General features: G+C 34.0%; 1 protein-coding gene across 2 annotated transcripts in view; it reads left to right on the top strand.

Moving 5' to 3' along the window:
- The window catches only part of LOC110448494, a 57,469-nt gene extending 45,746 nt beyond the window's left edge, over positions 1-11,723 (top strand). For both annotated transcript variants that reach the window (XM_021494759.1, XM_021494758.1), the window contains exons 13-18: positions 1,265-1,580; positions 2,698-2,892; positions 3,412-3,719; positions 4,300-4,802; positions 7,522-7,599; positions 10,678-11,723. In XM_021494759.1, the coding sequence (XP_021350434.1) occupies positions 1,265-1,580; positions 2,698-2,892; positions 3,412-3,719; positions 4,300-4,802; positions 7,522-7,599; positions 10,678-10,994 (1,717 nt within the window). In that variant the 3' untranslated portion in view covers positions 10,995-11,723. The remainder of the gene's footprint in view (positions 1-1,264; positions 1,581-2,697; positions 2,893-3,411; positions 3,720-4,299; positions 4,803-7,521; positions 7,600-10,677) is intronic.
- Positions 11,724-16,028: the final 4,305 nt, after the last annotated feature.

Raw genomic sequence — 16,028 nt, 5'->3', positions numbered from 1 at the left:
TTCACTGTGATGTACTGACAATTCACAGTAATATATTCACAATTCACTAGTAATATATTCACAATTCAATTTGATGGATAGACAATTCACAGTAATATATTCATCTTTCACTGTGATGTATTTACAATTCACTGTAATATGTTCATCATTAACTGTGATATATTGACAATTAACAGTCATATGTTAGTTATTCACTGTGATGTAATGACAATTTACAGTTATATGTTCATCATTCACTGTGATGTATTGACAATTAACAGTTATATGTTCGTCATTCACTGTGATGTATTGACAATTAACAGTAATATATTCATCTTTCACTGTGATGTATTTACAATTCACTGTAATATGTTCATCATTCACTGTGATATATTGACAATTAACAGTCATATGTTAGTTATTCATTGTGATGTATTGACAATTAACAGTTATATGTTCGTCATTCACTGTGATGTATTTACAATTCACAGTTATATATTCATCTTTCACTGTGATGTATTTACAATTCACAGTAATATATTCATCTTTCACTGTGATGTATTTACAATTCACAGTAATTTGTTCATTATTCACTTTGATTTATTGACAATTAACAGTAATATGTGCGTTCTTCACTGTGATATATTCACAATTCACAGTAAATCAGAGTTAACAATAAAATGTACATCTTTCACTGGGAAATTTAATTATTCAATACTTTGTAAAGTAAGCTTTCCTGACAATTTTTTAAGGAGGACGAAAAGTTAAACATGTATCGAACATGTGCAGATCAGCTAAATCTTTTCAAGATAATTGACCATTTTTTGACATATGAAACCCCGGTAAAAATATCTTTATCAAAGTGTATGATTTTGTGATTTTGTACATGTCCATTTAGCATGTTCGATAAAATATGACCACTTTTGATTCAAATTAAACATGAAATAAACGGTTGTCCATATAAACAATAATAATGTATGTGTATTCATCATGCCTGGTTGTTTAATTAATGCTATCACGTACAGTAACTCATTTAAATACTTCGCTAGATGTGTGTTTGCTATTTCGCGAGGAGAGACAATCGCAAATGGTATACATGTATGTATACAGAGAACAACACAAAGCTGCCGTTGTTGTTTCCGAGAAATCAATATAAGTATAAGTCATTTACATTAACCAAATTCCATAATCTGATATTGATAGAAGTAACCTTGTTTAAACATACCGACAGTGTGACATCAAGGGGAGGTAACTGAGATAAACCTACTTAGTCTTCTATCTCCAGGGTGACGGTATGTCTCGAGGACCCATCCGACCAGAATGTGCGAATCTTCTACCGACCGGAAGTGCATAAAGCGCTCGGTAAATGCCGCTTTGGAGCATGCGATATGAAGGACAGGGTCCAGTGGCTGGAAGAGATTGACCTCTCACCGGACCAGAGACTAGTCTCCGATATATACGTCATAAAAGATGGAATTTTAAAGACGGCGACAGCTGTCGAGGTGGAGGTGACAGCCGTTCCCCCTCAGGGATCTGCAAGTCGAATCATTGTCAAGGTGAAACAGGGAGGATCATGGTCTATATTAGAAGATTTTGATAGGGTAAGTTTAAAATGAGAGTATGGTCTATGGACGTAAAATTTACTTTGTTACATACCAGATTAAAAATGCATGATAATTTTTTTCACACCTTGTTAGCATATTAAGCTTAACAAATCCATTCCCAAAGTAATGTAATAGTAGTAAAATAAAATAAAATCACGAACTTACGTAATAACGCTACAGTAAGTAGTAAACCTTAGCTTCTAAAAACAGTTTACCGAAACCTAAAACATATGAATCTCTTTAGTGACCCTACCGGATGCTAGAAAAAGGACATATTGTTTGAAGTTCATTTATATAAAATTAAATTTTATTTATTTTACAACAATTACGAAACAAATTCTATCAGCTTATATCAATCACTCTGGTTGGTCAGTAATGGATCTTAATGTGGGACAGGTGACCCCTTACCTTTTCACGTCCGGTCGGGAAATCGAACCCAAGCCGTCTTGGTGAGAGGTCAGTGCGCTATCCGCTGCACCACCCGACCACCCTGAACTAATTTAACCACTCAGGTCATGCGAAGCTTAATTTCTCCTTCACTAACTGTGGAAAGGCGTACCTGCCTCAAAACAAGATAGACGTTGCAATGCAATATCAATGAAGACATGGTAAAGTTCTTTGTAATATATTTCAGCAGATTTTAAATAAGAAAACAAAGGCTTAGAAGAGGATGTGCAATTTCATTTCATTTCTGTGATGCAATAAATACGCTAGACATGTTTAAAGCTTGTTTATTCATTTTATACAGACCCTTTATATGTTACGAAAGGACACTTGCTTTCAAGTTTCTATAGTTTATATTACGGGTTACAAGCCCGTGGTTTTTACACTTTTAATCCGGTAAAATATGTTACTCGGATATTTTATCATGTTTCTGTGTATTCCCGTAACCGCACTCATACTTTTCTGAGGCCTGCATGCCTCTCTACAGCTTGACCTAGGTATGTAAATAAATTTTAGATGATATTTCATTTCGTAGCATTTCTTGTTACATTTTGTTTAATAGGTAGCGTACTTATCAAGTTGTTTTCTTTATTACAGGAGGGGAGAGGCATTTCTTGTTTCATTTGGTTTAAAAGGTAGCGTACTTATAACGTTGTTTTCTATATTGCAGGAAGTCCTACCCGAACATGTACAAATTTCTTTTAAGACAAACGAGTTAGAGGCGCTGTACGCTTACATGGAGGAACAGTCCGACGAGGAAGAAATTGTCCCAGAAGGATGCACTTTTAAGTCTCCCACAAACCCTAAGGTGTTTATCAACTTCCCGCATGGTGCTGTCGAGGAACCTACCAAGGTCTTGGTGAAGGTAAGTACAATACAATACAAGCATGGCATTACTTTTGTTTCCTTGTCTGCTAAATAGCCGCGATAAATCTTCGTTTAGGATTATTTGTTTTCATAGGAATCTGGCTTTAGGTTCACCCTTTAGTTTAGTTTAATCTTATTTCATTCCATTTGAATAAAATACAGTCGGGCACATGTTGTAGAAATACGTTTTTTAAGCCCACTCTTAAAGAAATACCTCCACAAATCGTGAAAGCGATCAAACAAATGTACATGTGGTGTTGGGGGTAGCCCAGGGAGGACAACAGAAAAAGTATGGGAGCACAGTGGGTGTCCTTTCACCCATTGTGCCAATGATGTTGCAATCGTTTACGCTATTGACATGTATAAAAAAACAACAGGATGCTGGGTATAAAATCGATATACATGTACATGTACACATATATGAATATAGATGTTGTCTCTCCTAATATACGAAGCTGTATTGCTTCCTTGATTGTTTTGAATATTTATCTTATGTTTGACATTTTCTAAATTATAGTTTGTAAGTGTAGAGAACGATACAGACGAGAGACCAACCTCTAAAGACAAATCCTCGGACAGTATAATAGGAATACTGGCAGTTTCGGATACCGTGGAGATCTCCGCAAAGGACCCATCCGTGGACATCCAGAAAAATATCCTTGTACAACTGACCATCGATGGCGATGATAGCGAGGACGGAAAGGACACGCACCTAGTGGTCATCCGGTACCGTGGTGACCAGGTCCAAGTGATGGACAAATCTCAGTGTCACATCACAAAGGTGGAGAGTGGTGTCTACAGTGTTCAGACCCGAGGACTTTGGTGGTACGTATCACATGTTACATTGCTAACTGAATGGGTATCGGTAGGATAATAAATAGAAATAACGCCTCTGTTTGAGTATTAGCGGTTATATTTCCTTTGTCAAGCAAAGAGTGCAAATGACCGGTGTCTCGACTCTAAGGCTGATGCTTGTTGAGTTGTTTTAAGCGGTTTAGGGTCGAGACACCGGTAATTTGCACTCTTTGCTTGACAAAGGAATCAAACGTTTTCGAAAGCTCGCAAAAAATAAGTTTTCAATTCCTGTTTGTGTTCAAAACAAACTTGGTCTTTATAAAAAAAATAAGAATTCAAAACATATTCCTTCACATATTACCATATTTTGATAAAAATGCTTCGTATATAAAGTATCGTACTGTTTTTTTCTAATGAGGGTTGTGATAATATACTGTTAACTTACTACTTACCAACTCAACGATTTGGTGTTTAACGTTCTTTCTATAGCGCAAGCATATCGAGCAATTTGACATTTTCCATGGAACATGCTAAAGGCGCTAAAATAGATAGATATGCAGGGATCATATTTTGATAACATGTCTATTTATCCTCTTTGATTTTTTTGAAGCATTGCAATAGCCAGAATAAAGAAAATATTCCTGAATATGAGGGACACTGTAAAGAAAGAATTCCTCGTGATGTTCGGGAAGGTCAAACTTTGTAACATCTGTACCTTCATAGACAATACACTTCGTGACAGGGAACGCGGACTAACAACATTCTGGATAGAAATTATCGAAAAGGTCAAAGTACCGGAAGCTACGTCAGAACACGCTCAGCAAAATCTCATAGAGGTCAAATCAAGCAGGTCAAAAGATCTCATTATCAGACAGAATGAAACTTTGAACATTCAGTTGGATGGGCAAATAAGAGTTATTGGATCTCCACTTACAGATAAATATACTCTAACCTATCTGGAAAACACTGACAACCATTTACAAGTTCCTCTGGAGATCAAGAGAGACCAGGACAAACCACCAAATGCTGTATTTACATTCAAAGACTCTACATCCGGGCAAACGTGTCACACAGTTTCTGTCCCCATCCGGGACCTGACGGAGCTTGCTACAGGTATGATAAGGTTGCACAGGTTAAGTTTGGCACAATACATTACCACTTTGCTTAAAGGGGCATCACGGTGAAGTGACTTTATTTTTTGTCTTTTTTTCAAATACTACATAAACATATTAAGTGAGACTCCTTATGGTAAATAACGATCGGATTTGGCTGAAATAGATTCATAAAAATGATTAAATCTAAGAAAATCATTGGTATTTCTACCTGTCTGACCAACGTTTTGTTCGGGGATTTCCCTGTACTAGCGCATGCGCATAGCACACCATTTCTTTGTAAACAAAATGACTGGTCGTGTCAAGTAAGCGAAAGAAAAGTGTTGTACCGTGTTAGCTACGAAACGAAAAGTTGCCAAATGGTCAAAAGATAGCGCAAGGAGTACGTTACGGAATCATTATTACAGGTGGGCAGTATTCAAAGGAGAAAATAACTGCCGTAGCAGTTAGTACGGTGCATGTATTCTTCCGGATAGCCGGTTAAGCTGTAATGGAATCGACAGAAATGCTAGCGCTGTTTATGTTATGAATAAATATCTAAAACTATTAAGCTCGCTAGTATCTTTGTCTGAGTTTGTACACATATGAACTTATTTTAATATGTTAATGGCATATATTGGAGAGAGTTTACTTTGTGTTTCTATAATTATACAGCGGTTTATGCGAGAGGAAGGGATAAGTGACTGGTTAGTTTGATTTTGCCATGAGGCCCTCCAAGGGATAATTGTTGTGATGGCCCACGGCGTATTTTCTGGGTCACCGAGATACGTGTTATCTAAGTCCGTGGATTTACATAATTTATAATATATCCGGGTTCAATAAAATGGTATGATTTAATTATATTGCTGAATTAAACGATTATTTTTGTTTTTACATGCAAGATTTAAATTAGTACTAATATGAATACCAGGCCTCCTCTGCCCCGGCAATATATTAAAAAAAAATCAGAAAGGTTTTGTCCCTTGGTGTAGAGAAGGTGTTTAGCCCCGTACCATCTGTACCGGCCACATTCCGGTACTAAATTCAATATATATTTAAATATATCTACTTAATGTTTATGCCTATTATCATTGATGATATTTAATTGTAAATGTATGACGGGAGAAGGCTGTGATAAATTGTAAAAACTTGTGCCCCATCCCTTGTTAAATTTTATTGGCAATACATTTATGTTTAAAGCTAAATAAATTTAAATTCTGAACATTGGCAAGTGTGCAATTAACTTTTAATGATGAATAGTTACTGTTCAATAAGTTTGAATACGGATTTAGAAATCATATAACTTGGTTTCATAGTGCGGTAAGAAGTTGCAGTTGCCTGACGGCCCCTCTCTGGGGGCCCCTTTGGAAACCGTTTCATCGCTCGCACAACTTGTGTTTACTGCCTAGTCAGGTGACGTTATCGGCGCTATTTTTAGCAGGGCTTTCCCGAACAATTCAAGTGGTCAAACTGGACATTTGGAACGGACTATGAATATGGGGATAGCGAGGTAACATAAGTGGAAGTGCATACAATACATACATTCATTAAAAAAACACGCCTTTTCACGTGATGTCCCTTTAAAGGTCGGGTATCAACAGGTTCAGGGACGCCAGGTCATAATTAACCCGTTGGATCGTATAAAAAGGCTACAGAATCGAGTGTTTCGTTTCTGCTTTATTCTTGAAGGACAATGAAGAAATTGACCTGAAGCTTCCATTACATTACATTGGGCACTCTATTGTCTCACTTTGTACTGATGTTGATTCTTTTAGTAATACTATTGGAACACCTACTGCTATCCCTTTTTCTACAGTGCTCTATGATGTTTTGTCGAGCAACAACGAAATTTGGGCCCCACAAATATAAATATATCCTATATTCACAGTATTTCTCCTATCAATTTACCAATAACTCAACAAAGTTTCATATCCTAGCAGTATGTGGCCTTTACTTCTGATTCCTGTGAAGATACATGCACAACCCGTGTGACCTAGATCATGTTTATAGTACAGACGTTTACCAAGGATTTGTTTAAGATGCCACTAATGTGTCTGGAGACAGGGTTTTCCAGGGTTAAGTAGGTTATTTTTCAACCAGGATGTGTGTTCATTAACTGGACAATTGCAAAATTGATTTTACTTTCCTAATTTGCAATAGTAACAGATGCAATTCGAAACTGCCATGACAAATTACACATATTCTAGTCGTGAATAAAGACAGCTTTAGTCTGTACACATCTGCAGCTTTTAGCTTTTTATAGGAAACTCATTACTGTTAACGACGTGTTATCTTGTACATTGAGAATCACTGCACCATTTGGGATGCATTCCATTTAAGAACGTGTAATACTATACAGTCACTTAGTTTTGTGAAGCAGATAACAATTAAGGCGAATATAAAAAAGAACCAACTCTAACGTTAGGACTGTATGTTGATGTTTAGATTCTATCTACACATTTATTTTATAGTTGAAATATATCAGTTTCACCTTAGCTTCTTTTTTTCTTAGAAATTTAAAAATGAAAAAAATAATAACTTAAAATGGATCAGGTGTATTGTGTCTTTTAAGTCTAGTGTCACACGAGCAGAGTAGATTGCGAATGAATTTACTTCATATTTAGAGCCGTTGATCTAGTGACATATTCTTGTTGTTGTTGAAGCACAAGGAAGCCAAAACAGATTATATAATGTACAATAAAATCACTGTACACGAAAAAGTATATATTATATTTTGCTAGACGAGATCACATCCCGCCCTCCGACCAAGTACCATGACAAGAGCAACTCCGGGGAGCAACTGAAACACAGAGACGAAGGTAGGGCATACATATCGCTTATAACGTCAACATCAGAGAAACTCACGTGTTTTAAAATAAAACGTAGGATATACATACCCTTTATAATGTTGTTATCAGTAAAATTCTCACGTTATATAATATAAGGTATGACATGAAAACCCTTTATTATGTCAGCAACAGTGAATTATCGTGTTACAAAATAGAAGGTACGGTACATACCCTTTATAATGTCAGCAACAGTGAAATTATCTTGTTACAAAATAGAAGGTAGGGTATATACCCTTTATAATGTCAGCAACAGTGAATTATCGTGCTACAAAATAGAAGGTAGGGTACATACCCTTTATAATGTCAACAACAGTGAATTCTCGTGTTACAAAATAGAAGGTAGGGCATATACCCTTTATAATGTCAGCAACAGTGAATTATCGTGTTACAAAATAGAAGGTAGGGTATATACCCTTTATAATGTCAGCAACAGTGAATTCTCGTGTTACAAAATAGAAGGTAGGGTATATACCCTTTATAATGTCAGTAACAGTGATATTCTCGTGTTATAAAATAAAAGGTAGGGTATATACCCTTTATAATGTCAGCAACAGTGAATTCTCGTGTTACAAAATAGAAGGTAGGGCATATACCCTTTATAATGTCAGCAACAGTGAATTATCGTGTTACAAAATAGTAGGTAGGGTATATACCCTTTATAATGTCAGCAACAGTGAATTATCGTGTTATTAAATATAAGGTAGGGTATATACCCTTTATAATGTCGGCAACAGTGAATTATCGTGTTATAAAATAGAAGGTAGGGTATATAATCTTTATAATGTGAGCAACATTGAATTCTCGTGTTATAAAATAGAAGGTAGGGTATATAACCTTTATAATGTCAGTAACAGTGAAATTCTCGTGTTATAAAATAGGAAGTGGGACATACATACCCTTTATAATGTCATCATCTGTAAAATCCCCATGTTATAAAATAATGGGTAGGACATATTATCAACATCAGTGAAATTCTCGTGTTATAAACTAGAAGGTAGGACAAACATACCCTTTGTAGTTAAAACCAGTGAACTTCTCGTGTTATAAACTAGAAGGTAGGACAAACATACTTTTTGTAGTTAAAACCAGTTAAATTCTCGTGTTATAACATAATAAGTATGACCTATATATAGGATCTTGCATGAGTTTCCATTGCATATGATATATTTATGAAACAAGTCTAAGAATTGTTCAATTAAGCGAGCCTATGGCAAGCTAATATTTAAAAAAAATGAGTTTTATGAATTTCGTATGAAATGAAAACGAGTGTAAGATCTTTTTTATCACATGATCAAGATTTGTGGCAATTATTCGTGTAAAACGACAATTTTCATGCAACATTGAAATGTAAAAAGCCGCCATTTTGACTCCAGTGCGTAAGTCTGTGACGTCATGTACTTATCCTAGGCCTAACGTCACAATTGAAACAATTGGAACTTACAACCAATCACAAGGCTGATAGATCATATTACATGGGTTTATACGCAAACAAATATGACATGGGTATATTCACTGAATAACACAGTACACTATGTGATAAATACCCTTTATAATATCAGCATCATGGGTAGGACATATGCATAACATTTTTATTATCAACATCAGTAAATTTCTCGTGTTATAAAATAGAAGATTTTGGCAGTATATCGAGATATAGATCAAAGGAATTGTAAAAAAAAAAAAGAAAAGTTGAACGTAAGATTTGTTGTTGGTACGCTGAATTGCAAAAGAAACGAGAGACAATAATCTGAGGTTTTACTCTATCATTTAAGGTAGCTGCTTGTTTAAATTAATATTAGTAAACTGTCTAAATTTGAACTTTGAAAATAGCAGTTATAATTGGATGGGTAGTAATCCTGACCTGCTTTTTGAAAGAAAAAATAATGAAGGAGTAAACCCAAGGCAACGATCTCCAAAATCCATGGGTCGTTTAAAAGGCAAGAAAACCTATTCTGATTACCATGATAAAACTAACTAAGTATCTTTGTTGTTAACATGTGGTTATTTATTATGTATCTTTTTTGTTTACATGTGTTTATAAATTATGAATTTTTTGTTTTTAACATGTAGTTATAAATAATGTATCTTTGTTGTTTACATGTGGTTATTAATTAAATATCGTTGTTGTTTACATGTGGTTATTAATTAAATATCGTTGTTGTTTACATGTGGTTATTAATTAAATATCGTTGTTGTTTATATGTGGTTATTAATAAAGTATCTTTGTTGTTTATATGTGGTTATTAATAAAGTATCTTTGTTGTTTATATGAGGTTATTAATTAAATATCTTTGTTGTCATATGTGGTTATTAATTAAATATCTTTGTTGTTTATATGTGGTTATTAATTAAATATCGTTGTTGTTTATATGTGGTTATTAATTAAATATCGTTGTTGTTTATATGTGGTTATTAATAAAGTATCTTTGTTGTTTATATGTGGTTATTAATAAAGTATCTTTGTTGTTTATATGAGGTTATTAATTAAATATCTTTGTTGTCATATGTGGTTATTAATTAAATATCTTTGCTGTTTATATGTGGTTATTAATTAAATATCGTTGTTGTTTATATGTGGATATTAATCAAATATCGTTGTTGTGTATATGTGGTTATTAATTAAATATTGTTGTTGTTTATATGTGGTTATTCATTAAATATCGTTGTTGTTTATATGCGGTTATTAATTAAATATCTTTGTTGTCATATGTGGTTATTAATTAAATATTGTTGTTGTTTATATGTGGTTATTCATTAAATATCGTTGTTGTTTATATGCGGTTATTAATTAAATATCTTTGTTGTCATATGTGGTTATTAATTAAATACCGTTGTTGTTTATATGTGGTTATTCATTAAATATCGTTGTTGTTTATATGTGGATATTAATCAAATATCGTTGTTGTTTATATGCGGTTATTAATTAAATATCTTTGCTGTTTATATGTGGTTATTAATCAAATATCGTTGTTGTGTATATGTGGTTATTAATTAAATACCGTTGTTGTTTATATGTGGTTATTAATTAAATATCGTTGTTGTTTCCAGCCGCAAAGAATGTTCTGTCCCATAGTAGCTTGATGTGTCTGGCACGTGCTATTTCCAACACAGACTGCAAGCGCCTAGGTACTCAGATGGGGGTACCGACGGAAACGATGCAGAAGCTTTGGGAGACTTGCGAAAGAGAGGCAACAAATACCAACTTCCGGATCCTGTGCGAGTGGCGAGGAAAATCGGTCCGGTCTTCGATGGTAGATTTTCTCCTTAACTCGCTTCGGACGATCGGACTGTGCAGTCAGGCTGCGGTGATAGAAAAGGTTTCTAAACTTGGAAGGGGCATTCTGCAAGAGGATTTCAGCAGCTAGTTTACATAATAATCTGTTGGATGGTGTTCAACTCCCTCTAATAGTTTGATTGAAAAGGATATTTCGAAAAGATGAGGATATACTTAACGAATTTTTATGAGTATCAATGTATACAAATGTAATAATGCTAATTGCACAATTGTAAATGTTGTAGGCAGAGTGATGGTGAGTTATCTTTAAAGCAATATAGTCAGAAGCACTTTTTCTTCTACTAAATCAAATTGCTGGTTTTCGATCCCGTGAACTCGTATATTGCAAATATATTGTTAAAGTGAATACTGATGTGCGTTCGTGGATGCTTATTCACGAAATCTAAAGGTTTGCTCAATGACAGTTATATCTTAACCACTTATTTCATTGGTTGGACAGAAATGATATTGGTGTACCAGATACCACGTTTGAGTGGTATCGTACTGTAAAACCATGGGAGTGTAATTTTGCATTCGTTATTTTTGATAATGACTTGTTTTTGTATGTTTAAATGTAAACAAATGTGTCTAATTGTGACATGTTTTTCTCTAAATATAAAATGTACTTCTTTACAAAAGAATTTCCGTCATGGCACTGTGTTGTATCTTTGAACAAGATATTTCATCCCGCTTGTTCCAGTCTACTCAGCTGTAAATGAGTACGAAGTTGGAAAGTGCTGGGATATTGTTGAATGCTAGCTGTGAGCGCCTAAATGGCAGCACATGCTGTATGCTCCCCAGGGAGTTGAGAGAAAGAACCACGGATAATAATGAGTGAACCGCTTTGAGACAACCTACAGGCAGGGTTGTGATAAAACAAATTTAAGAACCTTGAATTATTATTATTATTTACAATTTCAAAGAAGACCACTTTGTCTAAGACTTTAAACTTCTTTTTTTTCTGGATATTATAGGAAAAGGTAAATATAATTATCACACAACTAGCTTGTATTCAGATGTTGTCCATTTCACTCTTCAAATCTGAACATTTCCGCACTTTTTGTTGGTAATATGATATGTACCAATTAAAATATAAAAGTTATCTCCTGTTAAATTGTTCGATGTCACAAAATGACGTCATAATGGACTACTTAAAAAAAAATCTATTGCTTTTGAAAGATAACAAATGTTTCGATATCATCTATGAACAAGTCGGTTTGTAAATTATTTTGCAATTCACATCATCTTGATGTCCAAATCGGTGATACGACGTCCTTATGAAATCTGTCCAGATAATCATATTTCAGTTTTGTTTTGAAGCCTTCACACTTAAACAAGTTTACCAAGAAAATATTTATACTTACAGATAATACCAATGCATTGTCTTATTCTCCTTTGAATGTACTGTGTATACAATGTGAATTTGTTATAGTAATGAGTGCTCGTCTATGCAACATGCAACGGTATTTGCAAATATTGTAAGCATAATTCTGTTGTGCATGTATCGTTTTGTTTATGACTCCGTCTGATCAAATAGATATTTTCGTATTTATTTAATAAAATCTGTATTATTATAAATATCCAAATTTGAGTTTGTGATCATTTATTATCAGTTTTTTTTTTTTTTTAGTAAAGGTTGAAAGGGCCTGTATCGATCATCTGGAATTATATACAATTATAGCCAACTATTTCTATCGATAGTCATATAACCTATCGTTCCATTTTTTTTTCTTAATGTAACATTTAATTTCCTAGTTACAATGATTCTTTCACAGCAAATTTGGTTGAAATAATGGTTAAAAAGTTATGCTTAAAATTTGAACTCAATATCCCCTTTCAGGCATTGCTTCTTAGCCCAAGAGGCGCTACGCTCTTACTTTATACAACGTGAACTGTTGATTTGAAGGTCTCTATAGGGCCTAGTAAAATGCATGCTTCAAAAACAAATCTGGTTTAATTTTAAATGTATGTATATATGGTTATAGGACCAGACCAGACCAGACCCATGAGACATATATAACGTGTTCGGTAACATAACACCTGAAGAGAGATATACAAATCACATCTATAATGTGTTAGGTTACATAACACCTTAAGAGAGATATATAAATCCCATCTATAATGTGTAAGGTAACATAACATCTTAAGAGAGAGATACAAATCACATCTATAATGTGTAAGGTAACATAACATCTTAAGAGAGATATACAAATCACATCTATAATGTGTTACGTAGCATAACACCTTAAGAGAGATATACTAATCACATCTATAATGTGTAAGATAACATAACACCTTAAGAGAGAGATACAAATCACATCTATAATGAGTAAGGTAACATAACACCTTAAGATAAATATACAAATCACATCTATAATGTGTAAGGTAACATAACACATTAAGAGAGAGATACAAATCACATCTATAATGTGTTAGGTAGCATAACACCTTAAGAGAGATATACTAATCACATCTATAATGTGTAAGGTAACATTACACCTTAACAGAGAGATACAAATCACATCTATAATGTGTAAGGTAACATAACACATTAAGAGAGAGATACAAATCACATCTATAATGTGTAAGGTAACATATTTCCTCAAACATAAGTGTAAGAGACGAGGGCTATTTCTTTTTACAGAAAACAAAAACTATTTGTTTGTCAATTTATAACTTTAATAAGTTATAAAACATCATTAATAACAGGTAGTGCTTTTACACTAATGAAAAAATACAAATAAGAAAACTGTCATTTAACACTACTAGCGACTGTTTGACAAAGACATTATTATTTTTAACGATGTCACTTGGCGAGGCTTCGACCTCTTATTAAAGGGCAGTAACTATAGAAACTGTCATGTAAATTGTCCATAGCAGTTTGAAGATGAATACAATGAGGTTCAAATGTATTGTATGTCTTGTAAAATAAGTTTTGTTGTTCAGTCTATAAAAGGTTACATTATGTTAGGAGGAAGCATGGTATTTAATAATGCTGGTATTCTGATGTTTTTGTATTAAAACTGGAGTCACTGCTGGTTCCTAACACTGGACTTGACCATTATATCAATATACTTGATAGACCTACCCAATCATTAGCTGCCATGGTTTTCACTATTTCCCACTTCTAACTGTGATAGGAACAAGAGGTCCAGAGGGCCTGTATCACTCACCTGAATATGTTTAAAATAATTGGTATGAAGTAAAGATATAGCACTCCATGGTAGGTGCTGTAAGTACATGAAATTTCAGAAAGATCCATCCAGCACTTGAGATAGAGTGAGAACAAACTTCAAACAGAGCCCCATCCCTCTGCCCCTAGGGGTGGTCATACCCACCATTTATACAAAATTGAGTCCCCTTGACCCAAGGATGCTCCCCTATTGGGCCCCGCCCCTCAGCCCCAATACAAAATGTATTCCCCTTCCCACAAGGATGCTTCTGACAAAATTTGGTCAAAATCTGCTCAGTTGTTCATGACTAGTAGCGTTTTAAAGGAAAAGTTGACGGACGGACGACGGACGCTGCGGTATGGCATAAGCTCACCATGGTCCTTCGGACCAGGTGAGCTATAAAACGACTACCATAACAATATCTTCTAAAATTTTAACTTCCAATGAGATACCTACATTATTTCAATTTTTTTTTAATGACAAACATAATTTTCAACGCAGATACCCAGATAGGTGGCCTAGTAGAAGCCTCTTACTAATGTCCACTTGAATCTTTTTTACCAAACTTCATTACAATAGAAGATTGATGAATATGAAACTTAAAGAAAAAACCAATGACATATTCTGATTTAGGAATGAGCCATTTGGATTGATATGTCTCGGCTGTACGTTGCTTTGACCATCAATGTACATATTAGAGAAACTAACTTAAATGCAAAAACTTAATGACTAATGTTGATGGAGATGCTGACAAAGTCCATGGACCATAAAAGGTAGGTCACATCCAGCAGCTGATGCATGGGTTGAGATGTACTACCTAAGATGTATCTATGGTCTACGTTTGGTTGGTCTAGCACTTATACTTTCAGTGAAACTAAGTTAAACGCAAGAACTTAATGTTGAAGCCTTAGTCTCACTTCCGCTACTTCGTCACTGCGAGACAAAATATTACCGATATAATTTGACTTTATCAATTAGTTCATACTAAAACTTTTGCCCAGTAAAACTTTCCCACTTTAACCATTATATCAGCTTTCACCCTGCGTAGATTTCAACAAGTTTAATTACTATGTATATTGTGTTGTCTACCAATATTCTGTAATGATAAAATCGGCCTCACCTTTACTTTTCAAGTGTATATTATATTAATTATAGAATCTATTAGCATATTATCGGCAAATTGTCAGGGTTTGAAGGACAAAGGTAAGCGAAAAGATGTTTTCTCATACTTAAGGCGCCAGAAGGGCAATATTTACTGTTTACAAGACACTCATTTTACTGTAGATATTGAACATATTATTAGGTCAGAATGGGGATATAGCTGTCATTTTAGTTCTTATAAATCTAACTCTAGGGGGTAGCGATTTTAATTAATAATAATTTTGAAGGTAAAGTTCTGAAAGAAAAAAAGGATAAAGAGGGTAATTATATTGCCTTAGATATGTTGATAAATGATAAAAAAAGTAACTTTAATAACAGTATATGGTCCAAACTTAGATACACCTAGTTTTTATCAGCAAATAATAGATGTGATAAATGAATATAGTAATGAATTTTGTATTATATGTGGAGATTTTAATTTAGTGCTGAACCCTGACCTTGATTATGATAAGAGTTATAAACAAATAAATAATCCTAAAGCTAGAGATAAAGTAATTGAACTTATAGATGAATTCAGTCTAGTAGATATTTTTAGAGAGCAACATCCAGATTATAAGAGATATACATGGAGGAGAAATAATCCTATTAAACAGGCACGTTTAGATTTTTTTCTGGTATCAGAAAATATGTTAAGTAATATACAGAACTCTAGTATTGAAACTGGTTACAGATCTGATCATTCTATACCTACTATTACAATAAAATTTAATGAATTTAAGAGAGGAAGAGGACTTTGGAAATTCAATAATTCTTTATTACATGATGAGGATTATCTCAAAACTATAAATAAA

The sequence above is a fragment of the Mizuhopecten yessoensis genome, unplaced genomic scaffold (assembly GCF_002113885.1).
Source record: "Mizuhopecten yessoensis strain PY_sf001 unplaced genomic scaffold, ASM211388v2 scaffold4105, whole genome shotgun sequence".
NCBI classification, from domain to species: Eukaryota; Metazoa; Mollusca; class Bivalvia; order Pectinida; family Pectinidae; genus Mizuhopecten; species Mizuhopecten yessoensis.
The sequence above is the reverse complement of the archived record's forward strand: the minus strand, read 5'-3'. Positions and strand labels throughout refer to the sequence as shown.